The 26,491-nt window shown below is 40.5% G+C and overlaps 1 protein-coding gene across 1 annotated transcript in view; it reads right to left on the reverse strand.

Moving 5' to 3' along the window:
• The window catches only part of MAN2C1 (mannosidase alpha class 2C member 1), a 1,630,015-nt gene that overhangs the window by 96,659 nt on the left and 1,506,865 nt on the right, over positions 1-26,491 (reverse strand). The window contains exon 23 of the mRNA XM_044077185.1: positions 12,091-12,170. Within this exon, the coding sequence (XP_043933120.1) occupies positions 12,091-12,170 (80 nt within the window). The remainder of the gene's footprint in view (positions 1-12,090; positions 12,171-26,491) is intronic.

The raw sequence follows: 26,491 nt of genomic DNA on the forward strand, positions 1-26,491 counted from the left end.
TAAAATGTTGAAAAGAAATCTGTTCAACAGAGATGTCAGATGAGGAGGATGCGTTTAGTTGTGCTAATAATGAATGCAGTAATACAAGCATGTAGTGGTGAAATGAGAGAGGCAGGATGGTTAATGGAAAAAGACAATAACAATACATGTGTATCTTTCATATACAGATGACTTAGTTATTTTAACAAAAATATAGTATGGATGAGGAAAACTATGACAAGGATGGAAATGAGATTAAGTAAAGCTGGATTTAGGTTAGATATGTTAAAAGTAAAGAGTTTGGTGAAATAATGAATATAAATAGATAAACATATTAGGAACCAGGTGTGGTGAAAGTGGAAAAGTATCACAGCAATGGAGGCAAATTCTGTATGAAATAAAAAAGTTACTTATTTGGTAGAAAGCCTCTATCATTTTAAAAGAAGGTATACATGTTAAATATCTATACACTGGAATGTTGGGATATTTAGGAAATGCATATACGTTTCTAGGACAAACGTAATAATATTAGAGATTTTTAAGTTTTATTCAGGGATCACGACTCAATCAAGTTAGATGAGGAACTGTATCTAACAAAAAGGAAGAAGGTTTACATTTAAAAAAGTCTAGTTGTATATCTGGTATCTGTACACATGTATTGGAGATTAAAAATAATATGAAGATTTTTATTAGGCTGGATTTTTTTCTTTTTTAGGAGATAATTATTGGATAAATTGCCTGTAAAAAGTATTATAAAACATAGAGCAATGCAGGAGAAGAAATGTAAAGATTTTAATGAAGAAGAAACAACAAAGCATTAGTTTTTTGAAATGCAAAAAAAAATATGTTTTTTCTGGTGGGGTCAAAATGAGTATAAGTGGGAAGGTTTTCAAAATATAAACACAGATATAATAATTTAAGGGAAATATGAAAGAAAAATTTGAAGCTGAGAAATGGTTTAAGGAATTAATAAGATATGACGAACTGTTGTATAATAAAAATAGAAATGAAGATGTGTTGGCTGAAATAAAAAGATGGTTGTGGAGAAAGGGGTTGGGGATAGAATGGAAGATAACATTTCTAAAACTGAAGATATAAAATACTGAAAATATTGTAAATAGAATGGAAGGGATATAATATGTATAAAGCAACCCCTTCTCTTTTTGACAAGTGACATGGGATCTTTTACATCCACCTGAACTATCAGCTCAGGCAGACAGGACATCAATTTAACATCCTTTCCACACACACACACACACACACACACACACACACACACACACACACACACACACACACACACGAGTGCAGCCCTCCAATATGCTGCACTGCAGTGTCAGTATTGAAAAAAATAATCCCACTATCTCGCATGGAAACCCTGATGTAAAGGTCATCCTAAAAAAAAGATCTGAAATTTAGATCCAGGGATTTTTTGACAGAAAATGTAGTCAAACACCCAGGTGCTGAAGGGGAGGAACTTTTCAGCAGCTCTTTTGGTGGATTTACAGAAAACAGCTCTGCCTTTGAAATGTTATCTCTTAAGCCAGAGAAGTCATAATAATCACAAAGTATTTTATGCAAAACTAGGACATCATGGAAGTAAGCATGACATCATCCACAAACATATGAAGGTATATTTTCTCATTAATTATCTGCCAACTTGAAATGTTTGATATTGAGTACATCCACTGAGTTATGGTTTTGGTGATTAAAAGGAACAGTGTGGAAGAAAAGGGGCAAAATTGCCTTGTGCCATTTAGAAGACAGAAAGGGGCACAGATGTACTATTTGGATAAAAATGTAGCTCACAGAGAACATTAAAATGCTTGTACCATCAGTATAAACAAAGGTAATGCCATTGTATGGAAATAAATGCTTTCTCAAAATCTATGAGACTCAATAGTAAGGTATTTGCAAGGAATCTAGATTGCCTTCTAAATTTTACAAAACCTTCTTAACTTGGGTGGGTCAGATATGTTAATATGGATTGTTGTCCCATAGCTATGAACTTGTCAGTTTCAGATCAACATTTACCAGGGAAATGTGGTAGTAATTTGTTACTGCTTTTGGGTTTTCCCTGTTTTAGGTAAAACTATGATCCTAGATAGTTTGGCTGAGTGATGAGTCAGTCTAAAAAAAATGCATATCTTAATAGTCTAAGAAGCAGGAGAACCTTTTTTTTGCAAAAATCTAAAACTGCCGGGGCATAATCCATTGGGTCTATTCTACCAGGGATGTAGGATTTAAGAGAGAGCAGACAGACTAGATTTCTTCTACTGTCATTGGATCAATTATCTACATACTGTTTATTGTTGAGACTTTCAAGAGATGTAAGCAGTTAAAGAAGTGATAGAAAGCATCTAGGCTCCCACTATTCCCATATGGTGGCTGAAAACAGAATTTGGAATAAAACTTTACATAGGCAGTTACTGATTTTTTTTTTACATAAGTGAAGTGAAAATACATCTCAATGATTAAATTGACAGATCTCTTAGCCCTGTGCTTTTTAAACTATATGCCAGGAAATCTTCTAGTTTACTACCCAGGGCACAAGTATGAATTGATGTCTATTTGAACTAATGGACCCTGATGTTACCAATAAGCCAGGGAACCTTGTTGGCTAGGCTTACATAGGCCCTTGGGCCGATAGTCTAATATCTACCTATGTACCTATGAACTATACCTATGAAATGTTCTTCACAGTCAATGTTGCAGTACTGATTCTTGGGTCTTCCTGCCATGCAGAAGCTCACAACTGGCCCAATTTCCAAAGTCTCTGCATCATCCCTAGCTGACAGATGTCCAGCAACTAACTTCTGAACGTCAGAGTCCATTGGCACCATTTTCAGTTCTTTCTAGCCATGCAGTTTGATGCACTTCACATGTGTTTAGAATGCTCACAGTCCATCTGTCAGCTTGTTTTTCCAGAGAACCTCTTCTTCCAGTCAGATAAGTACCTCATTTGGGAAATTTCTCTATTAATTTAATGTTCAAAATGTCAACAATTGCTTGAAGTGTGGAAAGCAAATCCTGCATAAAGATTTTCACTCGGTTTGTTTGTTCTACTTGGGGCTTCAGTACATTATCTGTAATTGTCCTGACTGTGCAAAATTATGTGCGAAAATACAAAAATGTAGGGCCAAAGTACTAGCCGCTTATATAGAGTCTTCCTCCTCAGTTTCCCCGATGTCACTGCAATCCACTGCGACCACAGGGCCTCAGCAAACTCCATCAGCTAGCATCATTCATAAGAAATGGAAAGACAAAAAGAACAAGGACCCTGATGTTACCAAGAAAGCTTCAGCTCTAGTCTATAAGTTGACTGACAATCCAGGCAAGGAGCCTTTGCAGCCCTCTAGTCTGGAGATTCCCAGGCCAGAACCCTCTGATGCAACCCCTGGGGAGGCTGCCATGGTCTCAGGCCTACTTACAAGTGTTACCATGGCATACACGTCAGTCGAGTCTGAGGTCTCTCAGCAGGCCTCAGAGCTTCTGACATCTTATTTTGGATATCGAGGGAGACATGCTGTCTACCTCCATTACTAAACTCTTAACCGTCACCCCTTTTAAACAGACACAGAAAAATGAAGTGAGCCACTTCCTTTTCTTCACTCCCCCCATTTCCAACCACTTCTTCTCAGGCTAAAGCCCAAGACCTCCTAAAATCAGCAGAGTAGTTCATGGCCTTCATGAAATCCAGAGACCCCTGTCATACTTCTGCTACTGAAGCTTCTCTATCCAAATGAAGCAGGGAGGTGGTCTTTCAGGAAGATTTCTCTAGCTCTGAAGATAAGGAAGAACTACCCTGCTCTGGGAACTTCCCCACATAAACTTACTCAAGTTCAGACTCTGATGACGCCCTCTCTTCTGCCTCCCCCCTTGAGGGCCCTTCCTTCAGGGATACTTTGCATAGAATGAAGTTAGCTTTCAATTGGGAAAGCCAACAGTTATTTCTCTCAGCCTCAGACCCATTATAGGGAACTGCTAAGTTTGCATTCTCCCAGGTCACTGGCCATTCCTCCTGTACACTTAGTACTGGATGAAGTCTTTGAAGACACTGCTTTACATCATGATTCTGTACCCCTTGCTTATAGGAAACCAGACAGGGTTTCCAGAATCTCACAAGCACCTTTGTAAAAACCCAAAAACTGACCCCTTAGTAGTCTCCAACCAGACATCCCTTGCCTAATAACAAGGAAAGTAGACTATTAGACAGATTTTGGGGAAAAAAAGCTTGTACCTCTGCCACCTTGGCAATGAGTCTTCCCATATGCTAAAGTCCACAATCTCTCCAGGACAAACTTCTAGCTAAGATGGACTCTACTGCAGACAGAAACTTACCACAGGAAATTCAGGAGACAGCCAGAGAAGCTTTAGAAGTCTCCAGGCACTCTCTGAAGTGTGGCTGTGATGTCTTAGATGCATCTTGCATAACAACTGCCATGGGTTCTGTCATCCATAGACATGCATGGCTCAGGATCCAGCCATTTAAGATCAGGTTAAGACTGAACTACTGGATGCTCCACTAGATAAGGAATTCCTTTTTGGTCCTCCAGATGAACAGGTTTTTGAGAAGCTGAATAAAAAAGAAAAGTGAATAAAAACAGTTAAGGAATTTTATCGTCGCCTACACCAAGGTACAGCAGGAATTACTGTTCAAAGCCTTGGCCTCTTCCCCGTAGATAAGACAAGGGGATTCCTCCCCACGGCAACAGACCCAGACAAACTAGTAGGTAGCAACCAGGACAATCACACAGAACAGGGAGCTTCAAAGAGCCCACCCTACACAGAGACCAACTGTGACTATGTTCAACCCCAGCCTTCCATACCCCTAACCACCCTCCCCTCCAAACCTCTGGCTAGAAAACTTTCTTCCTTCTTAACCCAATGGAAGACTATCAGAAGGGACTAATGGGTCCTCAGCATCATAGAAAAAAAGGGTACTATATTCAGTTCAGAGAAATCCCACTCTTCTTAGGCATTCCAAACTACTGAAAGAGCAGGACAGCCTTCTACCACCTATCCTTGGGGAAATACTTCCCCAAGGATCCCTTCAGCCTGATTCTCCAGGCCAAGAGGGAAAAGACTTCAACTCAAGGATCTTTCTAGTTCCAAGAAATGTCACCTGGAGGCCCATCTTGGACCTCTCAAAGGAAAACAAGTTCCTCAACATCCCAAAAGGTTTACGCTGCAAAAAACACTGCCCATGATCTTCACATCCCCATAACAGAAAGTCACAGAAAGAACTTACGTTTTGTAGCAACAGGCTCTCATTTCCAGTACTATGTTTTAAAATTTGGCTGTCCACTCTTTCCAGAGTTTTCACAAAATGTTTAGTTCCTTTGATAGTACACTGTAGAGCTCTGGAAGTTCACATTTACCCCTTCTTTGATGTCAGTCTCATTCAGGGGAAAATCCACAGCAACATACCCTAGATGCCTTGCAGATCACTGCAGACTGCTTTCAGATGGTAGGTCTTACCTTAAATCTTCAAAAGTCACAAACTCTTCTTCAAACAAGGATCCTTTTTCTAGGAGACCTCATAGATTCAGTCCAGCAGAAAGTCTTCCTTCCCCAGAACAAGATAGCTTTCCTGAAAAGGCTGCATGACCAGTCTGCTTCCAAAGCGACACATCCCAGCAAGGGAATTCTTGAGTATTCGGGGGTACAAGGCATCCTGCATTTTCATGATCCCACTTGCAAAGTTACACATGAGAAAAATTCAATGGTTGTTGAAAAATGCTTGGGAACAGCATTCTCAACCCCATGGAAAACCTACTGCCTCACCTTCCATGCTTGAAAAACATAACTCTTATGGTGGAAGACCACCATGTACCACAACCCATGGGAAAATTTCTCTTTACCAGAAGCTGACAAGGCTATCATCACAGATAGTTCAGACATAGCATGTGGGACCCACTTAGGTTCCCTGAATGTGCAGGGCATTTGGACTCCGCAGCAGAGGAAACTGCATGTAAATCAGATGAAGATACTAGCAGTCTACCTGGCTATAAAGGCTTTTCAGCAGAACTTATGCTCAAACTCTACAGTGGGGGGGCGAGGGTCCCTTCAGTACACCTGTTCACATCTCACCACAACAAACTACAGGCTTTCTGCTCCAGAACTCAAAAGACAGAGACTTGAAAAATAGATGCCTTCCAACATTAAAGTACATGCATCTACCACATCAGCCTGCCAGTGCTCCACCTACCCTCGTGCACCCTCAAATTAATTTTTTCCTAAAAGGTACAATGGACAGCAAACTACATTAAGTTCTGTTACTCACACCACAAAAAAAAAAATGGGCAGGCTACACTACTGCCATCCTGTAAAATCTTCCTTTCTCGGGTGAAACAGATGACCTACCATTCACCTTTTAGCTTTGGGAGTCCCTCCATGAATCAATACTGCATAACTGACTACGAAGAACACAGTACAGTTGTGTCCCACTTACCATAACTACAGGTGATCAATGTTGCGGCACACAGTCCCACCCTCCAAACCCTGTTATCTGCTGACTGCTTGTCTCCCCCTTGCTGGGTGCAAGAAGTAGAGGAGGTCTCTGCAGATAGTATTCTTAACTCTATCATCCTCTCTCTCTACCTCCTATCATTTTTACCTTTGCACTCAAATTCAGACAACTGGTGAGGTTGTGTTATCCTCAGGCATCAGACTGCTTGTTCACTGCTTAGAAAGTCCTGAAGATGGAGCCAACAGATGCTCTTCTTATAACCTGACATCCAGTCATCTGTCGTTGGACATCTTTTGTGTAGTGATGATGCAAAGACTCTGGAAATTGGGACAGTCACAGGCTTCTGACATGACAGGAAGACACAAGAGTCAGTATTGCAACAGTGATATACTTGAACATTTACAATTTCGGTATGTGGGACACAACAATACTTTCTCCTTTACATACGGGCTGTCCCAGGAGAATGCCACCTTCCCCACCAGTCAGAAACTGTGAACTGTTATTTATTGATGAAGCTTTGCTGGACTATTGCTCAAAACTTATTTCTATTTTGCAGACTTTACAAAAGAATAAAGGTGGCTCTCCCTCCACCAGCCATTATCCCTCATCTTGATCTATGATAAGGTGATTGTGTTATGCAAAGGTATTTCAATGCAAATCTTCTTTGGAACTATGGTGGAAGGGACCTCATCTCATTCTCCTAACTACTAATACTGCAGTAAGTGTGCCAGAATACCAAACTGGGTCCACGCTTCGCACTGCAAGAAAAACAGACTTGTTTAGAAAAATGAATTTCTGTGGAAAATCAAACCTTGTGTAAAGTTAAGGACTAGACTAAAAAAATATATTACCAACTGGCTGCATCAACACAAGGAGATACTTGTTATGCCAGAAAGGGAAACGTGTGAGTAGGTTACAGCAGCTATAATGGCACTTGTAATGAGACTTTATTGATGGAGCTTGGATTGAACATGTATGACTTGGGGAGGCATGGGAATATTGGACAATTATTATTATTACATCTGTGGAGACCATGTCTACTCCTGGACACCCAGAAACTGTTCTGGTTGTTGTTATGTGGGATAGATGACACCATCTGTTTTCATTCTTTTTTCTATACCTGCTGGCAGGTTATGAAATAAGAACATACACCCTACTGAGCAAACCATAGCTTTCTTTTCTCTGCAGTATGGCCTATTGTGAACTATACATGAAATGAATCAGTTGTCCTTTATATTATCTGAAATGTCTAATAAGACTTTGGAACACATTTGCTTGGCAAATAGAGAAGTGACTAAAGTTTGCGCCACAGCTCTGCAAAACCAAATAGCTGTTGATTACATACTGGCTTCAAACGATAACAGTTTGCCATCTGATCGGAAAATGGTGCTGCAAGTTTGTTTCAGACTACTGTGCTGAACAAGAAAAGATGGCGGACTTTATGGAACAATCTGCTGTTAATATGACTAAATCCAAGTCTAGTTGGACCTTTGTTTGGGTGGCTGCGTAACAGATTTGGAAATTCTGATATAAGCATAATGTAAAGTATAATTATCTTTCTTATAATCATGCCTTTCATAGTTCTTGCATACTTTGTTATTAAGAATTTAGTAGTGAACTGCTTTATTAGAAAAAGTGCACATGCAATGGTATTCATCCCTGAACAAAAACATCTCGGGGCTTACTCAGGGCTTATTTGTTTGGCAATGATATGATTCAGAATAATCTGGGGTTGTGATTTGTAGCATTGGAAGGAGGAATTGTACTAAGTATATTATTTTTATGTCTGTTGATGCTTATTTTAATATACTGTTAACTTAAAGTACTGCAACAGTTTCATATATTTCTACTATCTAGCAGAGAACAATTTAACTTTGCTAGTGTCCGTTACAGCTTACCAAACCAATGGTAAATGTTTCTTGCAATCATTTAACCCTGAAAGGAAGTTAGGTACTTTGTACTTTTAAGGAATGTCTCTGAAGACAAGTCTGCTGAAAATAAAAACAGACCATGCCAAGATTGAAGCATGAGAAGATGTTAAGCTATCCTTCCATATGCATACCTTTTTATCTGTATACTGCAATCAGCCTTGGAAATGTCTGTTGAGAAAGCTCTGAACTTTGTATGAACCTATTTTTTTTTAATTTTAAGACATAAAAGCAGTTACATCTGAGCATACAGCTGAGTCACTCTATTTCGAGATATCCAGAATCATGATATGTTATAATAATGTGTGTGCATCCAGAATTTCAGTCTATTTTGAATTGAATAGCTGTATGATGTTACTTGCTAACAAGTATTCCTTTTCATAAGAAACATTCCTGTAAGGACTGTAATTTGTAACAGCTAAAGGTTCTTATTTCTTCTTGGAATATGCCAGCCGAAGTAGGGTTTGCTCTGTTGCTCTTGATTTCTTGACCAATCCAGAAAATAAATAGAAACTGTTTCCGAGCAGATGAAGTTTAATTCACACTCCAATAAAGGAAGAGCTGCATGTGGTCCCTGGAGCTGAGACAATCTTTTTCTGCATTACGGATAAATGCTCGTGTTTTCATCCAAAAATATTAAAGGATCTATATGGCAGGTCAGGGGAGACTTATTAATCAGAGTTAAGTGAAAGGATAGGGCTGTTACCATAATCCAAAAAGGGAATGCCTGAACACATTATGTTAATTTTCAATGTAGAGTGGCCCACCTGTGAGACCTGACAACTTTTTACTAGGACATAAGACTTTCCTGTTGCTACAGCTATCATGGAAATGTAGTAGCTTACATGCCAACTCAGGATGCAAGGCACCATGGGGCCAGTCTTTCATGATTTCAGCTGCAAGAAAGTTTCAACAGGTGGTGCTTAACAAAATTAAATGCAAAAGCAACAGACTTTTTTCATCAAAACTGTATAATTTAGTATTGTACATAGTAAGGATGCTGCACCCACCTCTAAGGGCTTGTTACTTGTATATTTGCTATTGAAAGTACAAAATACTAATTATCTTAGTTAAGCAAGGACAACCAGAAATGACATCCCCAGCATGTACACATGCATAAATGTGGAATAACACTCCAGTGAAGCTTCTCTTAGATAATTTCTGTTTTAGCAGAGGAACCAGGCAGGAGTGTCCTCTTTCTCCTTTATTTGCAACATATTTAGAGCAATTGACAAAGAATATAAGGGACTCAAAAATTCAAGGATATAATTGCTATGGTAATCAACAAAAGCCTGCTCTGTTTGCAGATGATATTTTAAACCTGATAAAACCAAAAAAGGGACATTTTAGTGTGAAACATTTTGAGACAGTTTCAAATCTTTTCAGGATACCAAATGAATGAAGCTAAAACAAAGGCAATAGCTGTAAATTATATACCCACACACAAATTGGTTCAGCAATATCCATATATATGGATACGTGATCAAATGAAGCATGTAGAAGTATGGATTAAAAAGGATTCTGATGTGGCAGCTAAGAATATGTGGGAAGAGACTAAACAAAAGATAACACAAAAACTAAGAAATTGGAAGTTCTATTTTATGGATATGAATAGCAAGATACATGATGTTAAGATGTTTTTAGTCCCATTATTTTTATACACAAATCAGACATATTTTATCAACCAGAGGTGAAGTTATGGACAGCAATTAATACAGGGCTGAAGGATTTTATCTGGGAAGGAAAGATGGCAAGAGTCAAGTGGGATAAGCTGATTCTTCCAATTGAACAAGGGGGTTTAGGATTACTCGATTTGAAGGGGTATTTCACAGCTACACAGTTAAGGCTCCTATACATAGCACAAGCAGAAACCTGTAATTCAAAGTGGAAAGGGATGATGATGAAATGGGGGGAGTCTTCCCATACAACAAGGTGGTTTGGGTTTATCGGATTTGAAGGGGTATTTCATAGCTACACATTTAAGGCTTCTATACACAGCACAAGCAGAAACTCAAAGTGGAAAGGAATACTGACAAAACAGGAGGGAAGCTCAAGAAACAAGGAGAGACTGGGATTTTGTATGCAGATCATTAAAGAGAATAATAACCATACAGAATATTAGATTCATAAAGCAGCATAAAATACTCCTAAGAACTCAGCCAATACAGGAATGAAGAAAGGAGATTCTGCTGATAGGGATGACAGCAACTGTGAATACAGACAGTAGGGCAAGAGGGGGGGCTGGAATTTATTGGAGAAATGTGGCAGAAATGCCAGGGTGTTGGGAGAGGGAGGGGTGGCAGAAGGGGGAGAGGTCAGGAATTTATTTGGGCTGGGGACTGCCTTCCCTGTTAAGGATTGATGTCACTGTGTACTTGGGTAGAGAGAAATGGGGGGATTCTGGTGGGGAAACAGCACTGGTGGAGTTTTTAGTGGAGTCTAGGATAGAGACTGCTGTTGAAAAAGGAATAATTGATGGAGCATGTAGAGAACTGCATGATGGCTGTGGGAGTTGATTGGACGAGGTTGGAGGGGACTGGGAGGAGAAACTGGATGGGCAGTTCACAGGGAGGCAATGCGGGGATACGTGCGTCTCTTAAGTAAGTTGTGGGGTCTGGACGATTTGAGATCTTTGCTTGGAGGTGTTTGAGAAGGTGTTTCTACACCCCAGGTAGACTGCGGGGAATCTTTCCTCGAGTGGATAGCATGTTTTGGGGGTATGGTGGGGAGGAGCGTGTTTTTGGGGAGTGTGGTGAGTTGGTGGGCTTTGAAAATTCCCTGTAGACTGCTCTGTCTGAAGAGCTGGGTGAGTGAACTGGTGCAACTTGGGAGGTAGTTTTTTTGAGCTGTGATGCACAGCTGGAGTTGCCTGGATGTGGTGGGGTCTTGCCGAGTCTGATTATGGTGGCTGCCACAAAGGCAGTTGCTAGAGGATGGAGATTGAAGTCTAGACCAGCTGTGCTGGAAGTGGTGAATATAGTGACAGAAGTGGAATAATTGAAGTGGGATCTTTTGGAGAACGGTAGGAGCAAATTGCATAGAAAGGGATGGGAATTGGAATGTTACATACAGAGGAGGTTTGAAGGAGGGTGTAATTTGGGTGAGCTATGTGGTGTTTGACTGACAGTGACTGGAGAGATTGTGGGTAAAGTATGGTATTTGCAAATGAAATTATGTCATTGTGGTTTGTTTTCATTTGTATGGATGTGTGATTGCCTATGTCATAAATGATAATTTAATAAAGATGTTTCTTAGTTAAAAAAACACTCCAGTGAAGCTTGTGATGTATGGGGATGATTATCTTTCAATGTTTTAAAATGTTATGCTGCATACCAATTCACCTCCACGTGGACCAAGCCTGATACCATGCAGGAAGGCTGTCTTGCCTGTTACATAGGTGACCCAGGTTTAATGTTTACTGGACAGCTAGCCAGCAAAAAAGGAGTCAGCAGCCAAAGGCAAGTTTGCAAGAATGGGAAAGCTATATCATTACTACAGCACACCCTAGGAAACAGCAGACATAAGGGGTATGGGTCCCCTTCCCATATCCTAAAGTGTATGAAAATGTACACAAACCAGGAAATCAGAGTCCTAGGTTTAGCACACCCGAGAAAAAAAAGAGTTAAAATGTTCACTTCTTTCCACTGAAGCAAGGAGGTGTTTGAGATCAGGAGGGGAAGGGTAACTAAAAAATTAAATAGTAAAACTCACCTCTATGTGGCATTACAGCATAGATAAACTGATGGTGGCCAATATCTGCTGTGGCATCTGGAGACTTGGGTGCCCTCAACCTGCAAAAATAATAAAAGAAAAACAAAATTAACTTGTTGTTTTACCCCAACTCCTAAACACCTTTACTAACTTTACATAGTGAACAATGACTTAGGTACGCATACAATTGTAGAAAATAAGACAAACATTTTTCATTCACTTCATGCATTACTAATTACTAATTTAGGAGTTATTTTTTTAATTATCATTATTCACTCCAACAATACATAAATTGCTTAAGTCCTGCCTTCCCCTAAATTTCAATCCTCTTCCCCCTGAACACTATTCTGCATGTATTGATTCCATAAATGCCACTTATTTCTATATGCAACATGACTTTCAATGAAACAGCTTTCCTCGGCAGCCTTTGGGTCTGAGCACCGTATAACCAACTTATGACAACTTAAGAGATATAATTTATTACTTCCCTTTCCCAAAGATCCCACTTCCAATTCCTTTATCTCCTCTGCAATATTCAGCACTTCATTTAAGTCTGGTTTAGATTTTGATTTCCATTTTCTAGTAATTCCTGTTTTGGCAGCCAGCAGCATCAGACTTAAGACCTTACTATGTGTAAGAAAATCAGTTCTTATACCTCAGCTAAAAAGAATCATTTTCTTCATTACAATCATTTGCTCCCCCAAAATTTCTGACAAATTACTCTGTAGGGAATTTTTAAAATCTGCCAAATTGTTACACTCCCAAAAAACATGTTCCCAGTTACCTTTATCTTTCCTATCATACCTGCAGCAATTGTTGTCTACCTGAGGAAAAGTTCTCTGAAGTTTGCTTTGGGTATAATATCTTTGCAAACACTTCCATATAAACATCCTAAACCTTCAAGATTTTGTTGCATAATTTTGTGCCTGACTACTGTCCTCCCATTGTTCCTTGGTAAACTACATTTCCAGTCTCTTTTTCCCCATCTTTTCTACCCTCATCTGATTGATTCTTGTATCTATCATGTAATATTGTACATGTCTTATTTCATCCGTTTTTTTACTGCAGCTTCTGTTTTAGACAACTAAAAATGCAATCAGAGATGCTCTTTCACTATTGCACCCCCTATCCCTTTCTCTTTGAATATACTTTTATCAGCGCCTGGTAGGGAAGCAGTCTCTATAACCTGCAGTCCAGACTTATGCTTGGTCTCATACCACTCCCACTGTATTAACTTTTCCCTCAGTAATAATTTGCTTTCCAATACCTTGAATCCTTTGCAAAGTTCTTCTAATATATTTCAGTCCAATCTTTGCTATTTCCTACACCCCTGCTTACATACATCCTTATTGCTAAAAATTTTATTTTCCATTCTTACTTTGGCTTTGTTTTTAGAATACTTTCTGCTACGTTATAAATACAGTATTCTGCATTTTTGCTATTCACCTTAAGGGCATGCATCCAAAAATCCCACTCTCGTTATTTTTCAATGCCACACACCCCCAACTTCATCATCATGCCTTTCTACTCTTCTACTTTGATGTGTAACATTCTGCTTCCATTATGTATATAAGCCACAACTGTAGGAAACCAGTCTCTAACCTGTAGTCCAAACTTATGCTTGGTCTCATACCACTCCCACTTAAAACTCTCTTAGAACAGCAATACACCCCAGTAGTATGGAATACTGGGATGAATAAATGTCAAAAGTGCAACTATTGTAAACTTGTAGAAGTCACTAATTCATTTAAGGTTAACGGTACAACTTATAGATTGAAAGGCAGATTCAACTGTAATTCGTCTTTTGTAGTTTACTTGGCTAGGTGCACATTCTGTCCTGCTTTCTATATAGGAAAGACAGAGTAGAGGCTCTGTGACAGAATTTATGAACACCAATATGCTATGAATAAATGTAAACTGGAGAATGCGCTAGCTAAGCACACTATTTCTAATAAAGAACATGCTTTTAAATTTATTATCATTGATCAAGCCAAGTAGACAGTAGGGGTGGCCCTAGACATAGCCAGCCTTAGGCATAGGCCAACTAGGCGGCCGCCTAGGGCGCCGCTGTAGCAGGGGCACTTTTCCATTATTTATTTAGTGTAGGTAGACTAGGATGGGGACACCAGATTATGTGGTAGGGGGCGCCGTGGAGCCCTTTTGCCTAGGGCCCCACTTGACTTAAGGCCGCTCCTGGCCCTAGACCACTCAAACTTGAAGAACTTGAATTAGCCTGGCAAGTGAGGCTGAATGCCTACAATTTTCCTGGGTTGAATGACTCATGCTCAATTAGTAGCATTCTCAAACTAAAGAGCTTGCAGAGATGAGTCACATTTTGTTAAAAAACATATATTACTTCTGTCAATGGTTGGGTTATACAAAATAACTTTTAATGTTTTTACCTTTGTGTATTGTGGTCACTGTCGTAGACATGTTTATATACTTTAATGTGTTTATATACTTTAATGTTGTTTTATTACTGGTTATCAGCAGTTGTCACTTTAATTTTAAAGTGTGTTTGCTTAAGTAGAACAAAGTGATGCAATTGGTGAATGCTGATCACCTGTCTTACTTATAAGGAAGGTTTTTTATTGCTGTAACTGTTTCTGAAGAAGTTTGCTATCAGGCTGACGAAAAGCGCTTTAAACAGTGGAATAAATAGTGTTATTTGACTCTTCTCGGACTGTGTTGCTGGTTTTTCGAACCTGTTTTTGGATTTATTTAGTTTCTTGCCTTGTTTGTGTTACCACTCCCACTGTATTAACTTTTCCCTCAGTAATAATTTGCTTCCAATACCTTGGATCATTTGCAACTTTTTCCTAATAAATTTCAGCCCAGTCTTGGCTATTTTCTACACCCCTGCTTGTATAAATCCTTTATTGCTAAAAATCTTATTTTTCCATTCTTAATTTGGCTTTGTTCTTAGAATACTTTCTGCTACATTATAAATACAGTATTCTGCATTTTTGCTAGTCACCTCAAGGGCATGCATCCAAAAATCCTCCTCTCGTTATTTCTCAAGACCACACCCCCCCAACTTCATTATCATGCCTCTCTACTTTGATGTGCAACATTCTGCTTCCATTATGTATATAAGCCGCAACTGCGTAACTCTAAAGTATCACTTTAAATCAGGCAATCCTGAACCACCTTGCTCTATTAGAAGAAACAAATTATCCCACTTAACTCTTGTCCTGTTCCCCTACCAAGTAAGTTCCTTCAACCCTTTATTAATTAAGGTCCAGAACTTTTCCTCTGATCTACAGGAATAAGTATCAGTTGAATTATAATTTTTCTCCACCAAATATATTTCATTTGCAAGAATGGACAAATAAATAAAGCTTATTATTTATTTACTGGCCTTTGTTTACCAGTAAAGTCCATCTGAGTAGTGATACCCATTTTCAGCAGAGGGCTGGGGAGAAAACCTTCAGGGATATATTTACACTGTGAGATACATATACATAACATAAAAATTGACATGCAAATATATATTACAAAATGACAACAGTAAGAGCATGTGTACACTATAAGATCAATTTACAAAAGCAGAAAAATAAAATGGCAATGTTACTTGAGAAAGCAGGTTACAAAGTCGCATGGCAGTGCAAGTTGCAGGAATCAGATTACTGAGGCTGAACACACACATGAAGAAATTAAGGAGAAGAAATGTAAGCTGAGACTCCTGAACAGGCCATGAGTAGATATTTTTAAGTTTTGAGACCTGAAATATATGTTCTAAAGAACAAGACAGTGGAAGAGGAAAGTCTGAAGAAAAAAGGTAAGGTAGTATTTGGGATGGAAGATTAATACAGAAGGCAAAAGACAAGAAAGTTGTTTGCACATAATTGTCCAAGACATAAGCAGGTTAAGGTTGAACAACTAGGGGTACTGAAGAACTGGCAGATAAATGAAAGGAATAATATCAACCAAGTGTGGGAGAGGTAATCTTTTAGTAAAGGTTTAAAGGAGTTGGGGTTGGGTATAGACCTGACTGATGAAGGGATTTTCTTGCAGACTTTGGCCCTACTGAGTACAAACTCTCTAGCATTTTTTTTTTCATTAGAGGCAAAAGGACAGTTTGGGTGATGGAGAATGGTACTAATATCTGGGCAGGCAAAAGGGTTACAAATTATTTTATAAGTTAAGTTGGGTATATTTCAGACAATGGGGCAATTCTAGCCAGGTTAGCATTCTAAGTGCTGAGCTTATCTTGCAACCCTGTTATAACATCACTCAAGCTTAGACTTAGGTTCACGGATGATTACTAGGTAACTGTCCTGAAGGACCATTTTAAGCCTACTCCATAACTCAAGGTCAGAATCAAAACCTGTACCTTTTGTTTATGAGGTAAAGACCTTAACAAATATGTCAAACCTATCTATGTAGTAGGCTGTCATTCTGCAGACTTATTACAAGCCTTGCTTATAGCTAGAGGTTAGACTCAAACCCTGTGCCTTCTATTCATGAGGTTAAGACCTCAAACATTATGCCAACCCTCCCCATATTTTCACTTTGGAGATGTGCACAGATTTGTTACAGTGGGAGCAGTAATGCATGGGGGGGTAATAGGAATGTGGTAGCAAGAGTTACTTTAGTGGAATTCGATAGGAATGTGTTAGCTATATACAGTATTCCTAGTTTTTGACGTGTCTGTTTTATATTATTTTATATCTAGAGGTGATCATCAATTGTCATTCCTAACAGTTTAATGTGGGAGATGACATCGATTCTGGTACTATTTAGAGAGAAGATTGTGAAGATGCTTTCCTTCTAATGTGTGATTTTGGAGCAGAATGCTTACTTTTACGATTAACCAGAAGTTGGTTGTTACTGAGACAGGTTTCAGAAGAATTAAAGGCATCTTGTGGAATCTGTTGTAGATGGGTCAGACTATCAAAGGAGCAAATAAGAGTGGTACTTAGAATGTAATCTGTGTATTGTACAAGAGGCTTGTTGAAACAATGTGTAAAGACTATTACTGAAAATACTGAAAAGGAGAACAGAACCTTGTGACACAATAATTTTGACAGGCAGATAAGGAAAACTTTCTGCTCCAAAATCAAACATTAAAGAGAAAGCATCTTCACAATCTTCTCTCTAAATAGTACCAAAATCGATGTCATCTCCCACAATAAACTGTTAGGAATGACAATTGATGAACACCTCTAAATATAAAATAATATAAAGCAGACACACCAAAAACTAGGAATGCTATATAGAGCTAAAACATTCCTATCGAATCCCATCGACATCTCTGCAGTGAGAGAGACCTGGTTCAAGGATCCAGACAGCACCCCTGCATTACCAGGCTATAATTCATACTACACCTTTCGGCCACCGAACCTGGACCGAAACACTAAAGGCGGAGGCGTGTCCATATTCATTAAGAATATCCACACCTCCAGGCTAGTTGCGCAGCATAATGCAGCCGAGATTATTCAAGTGCAACTAACTCTGGGCAAGACCGCAATCCAAATTGTAACTTGCTACAGATCCCCCACCATGCCCCAGGATTCCCACTCCTCATTTCTTGATACACTGGAAAATATTAGGGTACAACCCAACACCCTAATAATGGGAGATTTCAACTACCCCATCATTGACTGGGTAAACTACTCATGTACCAACTCTTTTGCTCAATGTTTTCTGGAATTCATAAATTCCAGTGCCTTGGATCAACTTATCCACACCCCCACCAGGGGCAGCAATATCCTGGACCTGGTCATTACCAACGTGGACGACTGGTGTTCCACAAAAGAGGTCAATTCCTCGTTGGTCAGATCCGACCACAAGCTAATCACCCTAGACATCCACATACCGCCCCCACACCCCATTAGGGAAACCACCATAAAAAATTTCTCCAAAGCCAACTTCACACTTCTTATGACAAACGTGGCAAACTTCACAACACCCATGCAGATGGACAATAGAGGTACGACTGCTGAATCCTACACAAATGCACTTTATAAGCACTTACACAAGTGCATGGATCGTGCTATCCCTAACAGAACCAAGATGCTATCCTCCAAAAAAAGGAAGCCAATCTGGTGGTCCCCTGCCATAAACAAACTCTACAACAGAAGAAAGAAACTGTTACTTAAAAAGAGTAAAATCCCATGATTGGAGGAACTCCCTGGTCAGCCTCAGTAAAAAACTGAGATCCCTCATAAAAACCTCCAAAGCTAGTTACGAAAACAAAATCACCACTGATTCTAAAGACAACCACAAAACATTCTATAGCTATGTCAAGAATCTCAATGGCAACACTCACATCTGCTATGAGTTACAGCACAATGGCACTAAATATACAGAACCAACTGATACTGCCAATATCCTGGCAGATAGGTTCAGTGCTAACTTTACTCCCCTCTCATCCCCTAAAGGGCCCATCTCTATATCGGAAGAATGCAAAGCTCCTGTAATCACAGCTGCAGAGGTAAAAACCACACTCTCCAAAGCCAAGAACACAGCATCCATGGGACCTGACAACATCCCAGGCTGTGTTCTACATGGACTGCAGAATGAACAGGCACCCCACCTAAGCACCATGTTCAATCATAGCCTCACGTCAGACTTTGTGCCCACTGAATGGCGCACAGTGTCGGCTATCCCACTCCACAAAGGGGGAGCCACCACGGACCCCAGGAAGTACCACCCCATTAGCCTAACGAACCTGGTCTGCAAGGCCATGGAACTTATAACAAAGACATTGGTAATCTCCAAACTCTGGACCCCACACAGTTTGGATTTGTAAAAGGCAGATCATGTCTCCTAAACCTGATAGACGTCTTTGAAGCAGTCACTAAAGCCGCAGATGAGGGTAAGGTGGTTCACACAGCCTATCTAGATCTCGCCAAGGCTTTTGATACCATCCCCCACTCTGGAATTATAGATAAACTCACAAAACTAGGTATATATCCCTATGTCACAAGATGGGTTGCCAACTGGCTCACTGACAGAACCCATACTGTGAAAGTAGCAGACTCCAAATCCGACTTCAGACCAGTGATAAGTGGAGTACCACAGGGTTTAGTCCTGGGTCCTCTCCTGTTTGGTATCTGCTTTTCTGAAGTACAGACTAACACAGAAGGGCTTTGGCTAATAAAGTTCGCAGATGACTGCAAAGTAGGAGCCATATTCGAAACTCCTAATGATATGGACATCCTACAAAACAGCCTCGTGGAGACAGATGCCTGGTGTCAAAGCCATGGTCTCAAGCTCAATGCCAAAGAGTGCATTGTCATCCCCTTTAGTAAAAACTCTGTACCCATGAGCTACCACATAGGTGGTAGTCTACTTAACAGCGAAAGTGTGATAAGAGACCTTGGGACACAGGTGGACAGTAGTCTCTCCTTTGACAATCACATCGCCACAGTAGTCAGGAAATTCTTCTATATGGCACACCTCATCACAAAAGATTTCTCATCCAGGAAAAAAGAGGTCATGGTTCCCCTCTACTTGTCACTCATTAGACCCATTATAGAGTACAAAGCCCCTTTTGGTATGTATCTCACAAGACATCTACAACAACTGGAAAGGTCGTAGAAATACCTCACGAAGAGGATTACTGGCCTCAAACAGATGCCCTATGCAGACCATCTCAAAAAACTACAGCTTTACTCCATCGCATATCGCCTACTCAGAGGCGATCTCTGTCTAACATACAAAGCTATGTCAAACCCAGAGCTGTTGGACATGCTCCACTTAAAGAAATCCCTCAGAGCTACACACTCTAGGGACCTAAACCTTGTCACCAGGATAAACAGAACATGCTGGAGGGATAGATTCCTGTCCCAGATACTTCCCATACTCTGGAACAAACTACCTGTCTATATCAAACAAAGCTCTTCATTAGTACTCTTCAAGAAAAATCTTGATGACTGGATGGGAAATAGGAAATTCACACCGGGATCACCTCTGTGGCTCTGCTCAACAGGGGCACAGGAAAATAATTTTTTGGGTGGCAAAAGCCAAGGTACCTTTTTGGCTAGGCTTATATAGGCCCTAGGGCCAATAGCCTAGTACCTACCTATGAACCTATGAGCATTTGGCAGATTGATATCTACCAGATACACAGTTATTAACCCAGAGAAGAGTAGAAGAGTAGATTGTGATACACAAAGAGAAGACACTTCTTTAAGAGTTTTTTTTGTGAGAAACCATGTCAAAGCCTTTGAATAAGGAAGAGATGAATATGGCTTTGTCTCTAAATTTACTGATGGTATCCATAAAGGTTATTAGGACAGTGGTTTATTCTGTGGGTTGGTCAAAACACGTTATGTGCGAGCTAAGAATTGTTCCTGCAAAAGGTAGTAGAGTAGTTGTTTTTAGATATATTTTTCCAATAATTTTGAGAGGGGAGATAGAACTGCTTTAGGTCTAAAACTGGATGCATCTTTGGATTTGCCACCTTTATGGAAAGAAATAATATAGAATTTTTTCCCAAAGGGAAGGGACACAAGATTCTTGGCTGCACCTATTTATTAGAATAGAGACTGTGTTGCCTGTAGACTGGATATATTATTTTCTGTGGGAATGTATATAAAGTAGAGTTGTGTACACTTACCATAAATGTAGATGTTCGAGTGTATTCACTGTTGCACTCATCACATTTGGGTTATCTGCTTGCAGGTAGCCCTCAGCCGGCCTGAATACCAGAGTCTTCGGATTTCTGCATCGGATGCTGTCACTTCTTCCATGACGTCAGGTCGTCAGGGGTATAAAACATGCAGCCGACACCATTACATCAGTTTTTCTTGCCCCAGACGTCAGGTGTCCCCACAATAGGAAGCAATTATATGGTATGGAACACCCCCAGCAAAAAGCAAATACACATGATATAATATATGCCAAACAAGGAGGAAAGGTAAAAGTCAGAGAAGTCAGGGGGCTGTAGGGAGGGTAACCAGGACTGCAACAGTGAATATACTCGAACATCTACATTTATGGTAAGTGTACACAACTGTACTATGTTCTTTATGTTTCACTGTTGCAGTCATCACATTTGGGTTGATTCCCAAAGCTAAGGAAAAGTGGAGGTCATTAAAGAGCATTAGGGCTAGCAATAAGGCCCTGTAAGACTGCTGTGGCAAATCCAGCTCTGGATTTAGAAAAGATAGGCAGGTGGTAATGCTTGCTGAAAGTATGTACAGAGCTCCAGGTTGCAGCTTCCAGGATGTCCCTGGTAGGTACTCCTCTGATAAATGCAGTAGAGGTAGATGCAGCCCTGGTGGAATGTGTTCTTATCCCCTGTGGGGTAGGTTTTCCATGGTGTTTGTAGCAGAAATGGATGCAATGTGCTATCCATTTGGAAATGGTTTGCTTTGAATTGGCCTTTCCCTCTGCCCCTGCAGCAAAGCTAACTAGCAGCTGGTCAGATTTTCTGAGAGGCTTAGTCCTGTCTAAATAGAATCTAAGCTGTCTTTGTACGTCCAGAGAATGCAGTATCATTTCCCCTTTATTCTGAGGATTAGGGAAAAAAGTAGGCAAATGAATGGACTGGTTTAGAGCCACACTAGACACCACCTTGGGCATAAAGGATGGATTAGTCCTGAGGGAAACCCTGTCCGCATGGAAGATAATGAAGGGTTTCAATGCCATGCGGGCCTGCAGTTCAACACTCTTCTTGCTGAAGTGATGGCTAGAGGTAAAGCTGTTTTCCAAGAAAGGAGTTTCAACCCAGCTGTAGCAGCTGGTTCAAAGGGGGGAAGAATGAGGTTTTCCAATACAAAGTTAAGGTCCCAGGCTGGAGTGGGAGCCCTCCTGGGGGGGGGGGGGGGGAAGAGGGGTGGCTCAGTATAATGTGCTGATATGGCAGAGGCATGAATCTTAATTGAAAAGAAAGATAAGCCCTTGCGGAACATTTCTGTTAAATCATCTAGAATATGAGGTAAGCTGGGCACCGTTGTGCCCATCCCCTGAGCCTGGCTCCAGGAACAGTATTTTTTCCACTTTTCTGAATAGGATTTTCTAGTACTAGGCCTCCTTGCCTCAAGAATGACATCCAACACCTACTTACTGAGGGTTGCTGGAGGTGAGGTCAGGGAATTAGCCAGGCTGCAAGGTTCAGGGTTTGAAGCTGAGGGTGCAAAATCTGGCCCACCTGCTGGGACAGCAGGGAAGGGGTCTGAGGCAGGTGCCAAGGTTGTAAGCACTGTCAGACTGCGCAAAACGGGGTACTAGTGCTGGCATGGCCAGTCTGGTGCAATCAGTATTGCCCTTGGCTTGTCCTGTTTGAGCTTTAGTAGAACCTTCGAGGGGAGAGGCAGAGGGGGAAAGGCATAAACTGACAGGCTTTCCCAGGTAAAGGACAGGGCATCCACTTTCCAAGCTTGATTGTGGGGAGTTCAGATACAGAATTTGTTCAACTGGTAGTTCTGAGGGGAGGCAAACAGATCTACCTCTGGTGTCCACCATTTGTTCCTCAAGAGCTTGAATATTTTGGGTTCCAGTTTTTTCATATGTGGGTCCATGAGATTTCTGGCTTCCTGCTGCCAGTGAATTTTGCCTGACTGACACTGGGAACTGAGCTTCAGGTTTTCACTTGGTAGCTCAAGGTTGTGTTCCACAGAGCCATGGCTAGTCTGCAGAGTGGGTAGTTCCCCCCTCCTTGTTTCCCACCGCTTAGTTTGTGCCCTCTCTCATCTTACCAGTTGTCCTGGAAGAATAAGGTCTCTGAAGGCTGTCAGAGCATTCTGCATGCTGTCATTTATTTGATTGAACATTGCAGGCAAGGTTTTTTTGTTTTGAGTTCCATTTGCCCTGATGCCCTGCATACCCAGCCCCCATGCATGCACCTGTGCGCCTGTTGTTGTTGTGGGCAGCAGGGGGGGGGTGAAAGGGAGTCCTTAGGGTGTGTGTTAGCAGAGTGGGCCAACCACCCTGGGACTGCCCTTAGACAAGGAATAATAAGAAGAATTGTTGTTTCGAGAAAGGAAAGTTGACACCATAGACTTTTTTTTAGAGAAAACAAGGTAATTCCCCTGCAGCAGTCTTTATTAGAATGCAAGAGGTCATGAGGAGCATATGACTCCCTGGCTGCAGGATTTTGCAGATAGCTGGGTTTTGTTTGTAGTAGTTTGTGAAGTGTTGTGTCAAATGAACTTGTTTCTCTGGAGGAGGAATGAATGCCATCTGGTGTGTTGTGTTCTGCCCCAGGAATACAATCTGTTGGCAGGGTAAAAGGTGTTTTTTTTTTTGGTGTGGGTGTACCCCAGTGAAAGTTCTCGAAGTTAATGAATACCCTGGGCACAGAAGATAAGCCAAAGGATCCCTTTACTGGGTCCCCTTTGTTCTGCTGGGACAGGTTGAATAGCCCTGATACTGACCAATGCCTACTAAATCTAGGTGGCTGTACTTGTAAGAAATCTTTAAACAGCATAGATAGATTTTTTTTTTTCTCCATCCTTTGAAGAGACCTCCTGCTTTGTTGCCTAAATCTTTGTGTTCAGCAGAGTCAGGAATCAACATAATTTTCTGTTTAATTAATCCCTTCTAGGTCTCTTAAGGGAGAAGGCTGGCTTCCCCTAATTAAGGTAATAAAGTCTTTAGCCATTCTAATCATTTGTTTTTGAGGCATATGGGCCTGAGAATGCGCTTTGGTCGTCGGTTTTCTAAGCTTAGTGCGAGCTTTAGGCTTGAGGAATTCGGTATTCTTAGCTTGAAACGAAGTTGTCGGTTTGATATGAAAATTGGTAGGCCTGAATACACCCTCAGAAGCCGATGCCTGCACAGCGGCTGCAGACCCATCCAAGGTAGAGACATCCACAGGTTCCATAGTCGAAGAAGCATCTCGCGGCATACTCCGAATGGGTCTCAGTAGAGGCCTGCAAATCTGTACTAGCGGTATTACGGACTGTGAAAGCACCTCACTGAGTACCGGTGGACTGGCGACTAGCTTATCGGAAGTGTCGTTGGCAGTTTTGGACATATGCAGTCTGTCTCTGTCTTTATCCTTACATTTTTTCAGAAGATTGGTAGTTGGATGGCTTAACGAAGCCATTTCAGAGTACGGAGATCAAGAACGAAAGTATTTAGCTACAAAAATAGCCTGACGACGAATAGTTTGGGCGTTGAACAAGGCACAAAACCGACAGCAAGGGATGTTGTGGTCTGGGCCTAAACAGGTGACGCAGTAAACATGAAAATCTCTATGAGGTATTTGCTTTTCACAGGCAAGACAACTGTTAATTTTTTCTAACATCGGTTAGAGCAAGAAAAAAGGATCCCCAATGGGGTACTTATCTTTTTGAAGACTTCAGGTCTGAAACTCGAAAACGAAAATTTCAGGAGTTGGCTGACCGGCACTTGCGAACTGCTTCTGCTTCGGGCACCGCATGGCAAGAAAGACTGATGTAATGGCATCGGCTGCAAGTTTTATACCCGATGACCTGACATCATGGAAGAAGCGACAGCATGCGATGCAGAAATCCGAAGACTTTGGTATTCAGGCCAGCTGAGGGCTACCTGCAGGCAGATAACCCAAATGTGATGACTGCAACAGTGAAACACGAAGAACATCAATAATACAATATGTTTATGGCGAAGTCTGAGAGGAGAAATGAGTATTTCTGTGTTATAGAATTTAGTTAAATAGTTGTTATAAGGAGAGAGCTCAGTGGAGTTGGGGTATAGAATAGCTACACCACCTGCTTTTTTTTCTGAGATCAGTCTGCCCTTGATGATGATATACCCTGGGGATACTATTTCTGAGTCTTACATATGAGGTTTTAGCTAAGTTTCATTGACTGAAACAATATCTGTTGAACACTGGGACATCCAAATATGAAGTTTGGTTACTTTGTTGCAGATGCAATGAATATTTAAGGAGATGACATTAAGTTGTTTAAGTGACTTGGGAATGGACTGTGAGGTTGGGGTAGAAGGAGAGGGATAAGAGCTAGGGCTTAGATTAGGATGACTGTCTCCCTGTAGAACTGTTATAGAAGACAATGAAGTCTGATAGAGTTTTGATATAGTACTTTTTATTTTTGTTTTATTTTGGGATGGTTGAAGGAGTAATTAAAATTATTGTAGTTTAAAGATTTGGAGAGTCAGCAAATAAACTGCAAGCAATTACAGGGGAGTTGTGAGAGTTGCTATGGTTTGAGAAATAGCTGGCAGGTGTAAAGCTGTTTATGGGTGTAGTTGTTACTTGATAAGTTGTAAGGTAACAAAGCAAGAAAAGATGAGTGGTCAAGTTTAGCAGAAGCATATTAGCCATGCACAGATGACACATCATAAATTGTTTAACCTCCACAGAAATACTTATTGGGACAAAAGGAGAGGTAAAGAAATTAGGCTAGGAAAAATAGATTAAGCTATCAGGAATGATGTCCCAATATGTATGTGTGTGTGTGTATATAAAATGCATGTGCATATATGCATGTATGTATGTATACACACACACACACACACATATATATATATATATATATATATATATATATATAAACTATAAATAGATAGGGGAGAGCTGAGGGACAAATCATTGCTAGTGTAAAATTAAAAGTATGCAAGCATAATGAGAATGCAAGAAAAGAAGAAACTGGACAAGTGTTAGATATAGTGGGATATTGAGGAGCGAATATCAATTAATATGAAGAGCCAGTTATCTTAGTGAAGAAAGGAAGTATGCGATTATAATCAGCTCTTAGACAGTATTAGAAATAGTTTGTGTGTGTGTGTGTGTGTGTGTGTGTCCGTCTCTGAGTAAGTGATGGCAGGGATTTGAGAAGAGATAGGAGAAGATAACAGCTGAGAGGGGAGGGGTTATGAAGAGATGGGAGGTGATGTAATGTGAAATGAGATATGCTAATGAAGAGGTAGGAGGAAAAGTGATATCAATAGCTAGATGTATTAGGATCAGATGAGGGGCTAGGGGAGATAACTGGATGCATGGACAAGAGAAGGAGCAGGAAGGTTTAAAGTTATTATAAAGGAAGAGAAGGAGGGGTGGGTGGGAACTGGGGGTTAGAAGAGCGGGTTCCAACTACCTACAGGTCCAGGTGTGGCACAACAGAGACAATCAGTAATATGATAACCCTGAACAAGCTGCTGTTAATTCTCCCAACAAAGGTTAAGGTACTCCTCTGCGACTTTCATCAATTAAATAAGATACAATTATGAATCATTTAGTTAGTTTGCTAAGCATTAAGGAAGATAAGTCAAATAAAAATTATAAATAAGTAAATGGGAGCTTCAATGATTAGTTTAAATGTAAAATATTTTTTTCTGGGCAGCAGAAGGGTAGGTAACTGCACAGCTGGAATCAGCATTTCTGTACTGAAAACTCCCTTTAAACTGGTGATGCCATAACAGAAGCCTTGAAAATAAAACTATGTTGACGGAATAGACAAGGGTAACCTGATTCTTCTGCCAAGTATGCAAGGCCAGACTG

The sequence above is a fragment of the Protopterus annectens genome, chromosome 7.part0 (genome assembly GCF_019279795.1).
Source record: "Protopterus annectens isolate FY-2018-M chromosome 7.part0, PAN1.0, whole genome shotgun sequence".
Lineage (NCBI taxonomy): Eukaryota > Metazoa > Chordata > Ceratodontiformes > Protopteridae > Protopterus > Protopterus annectens.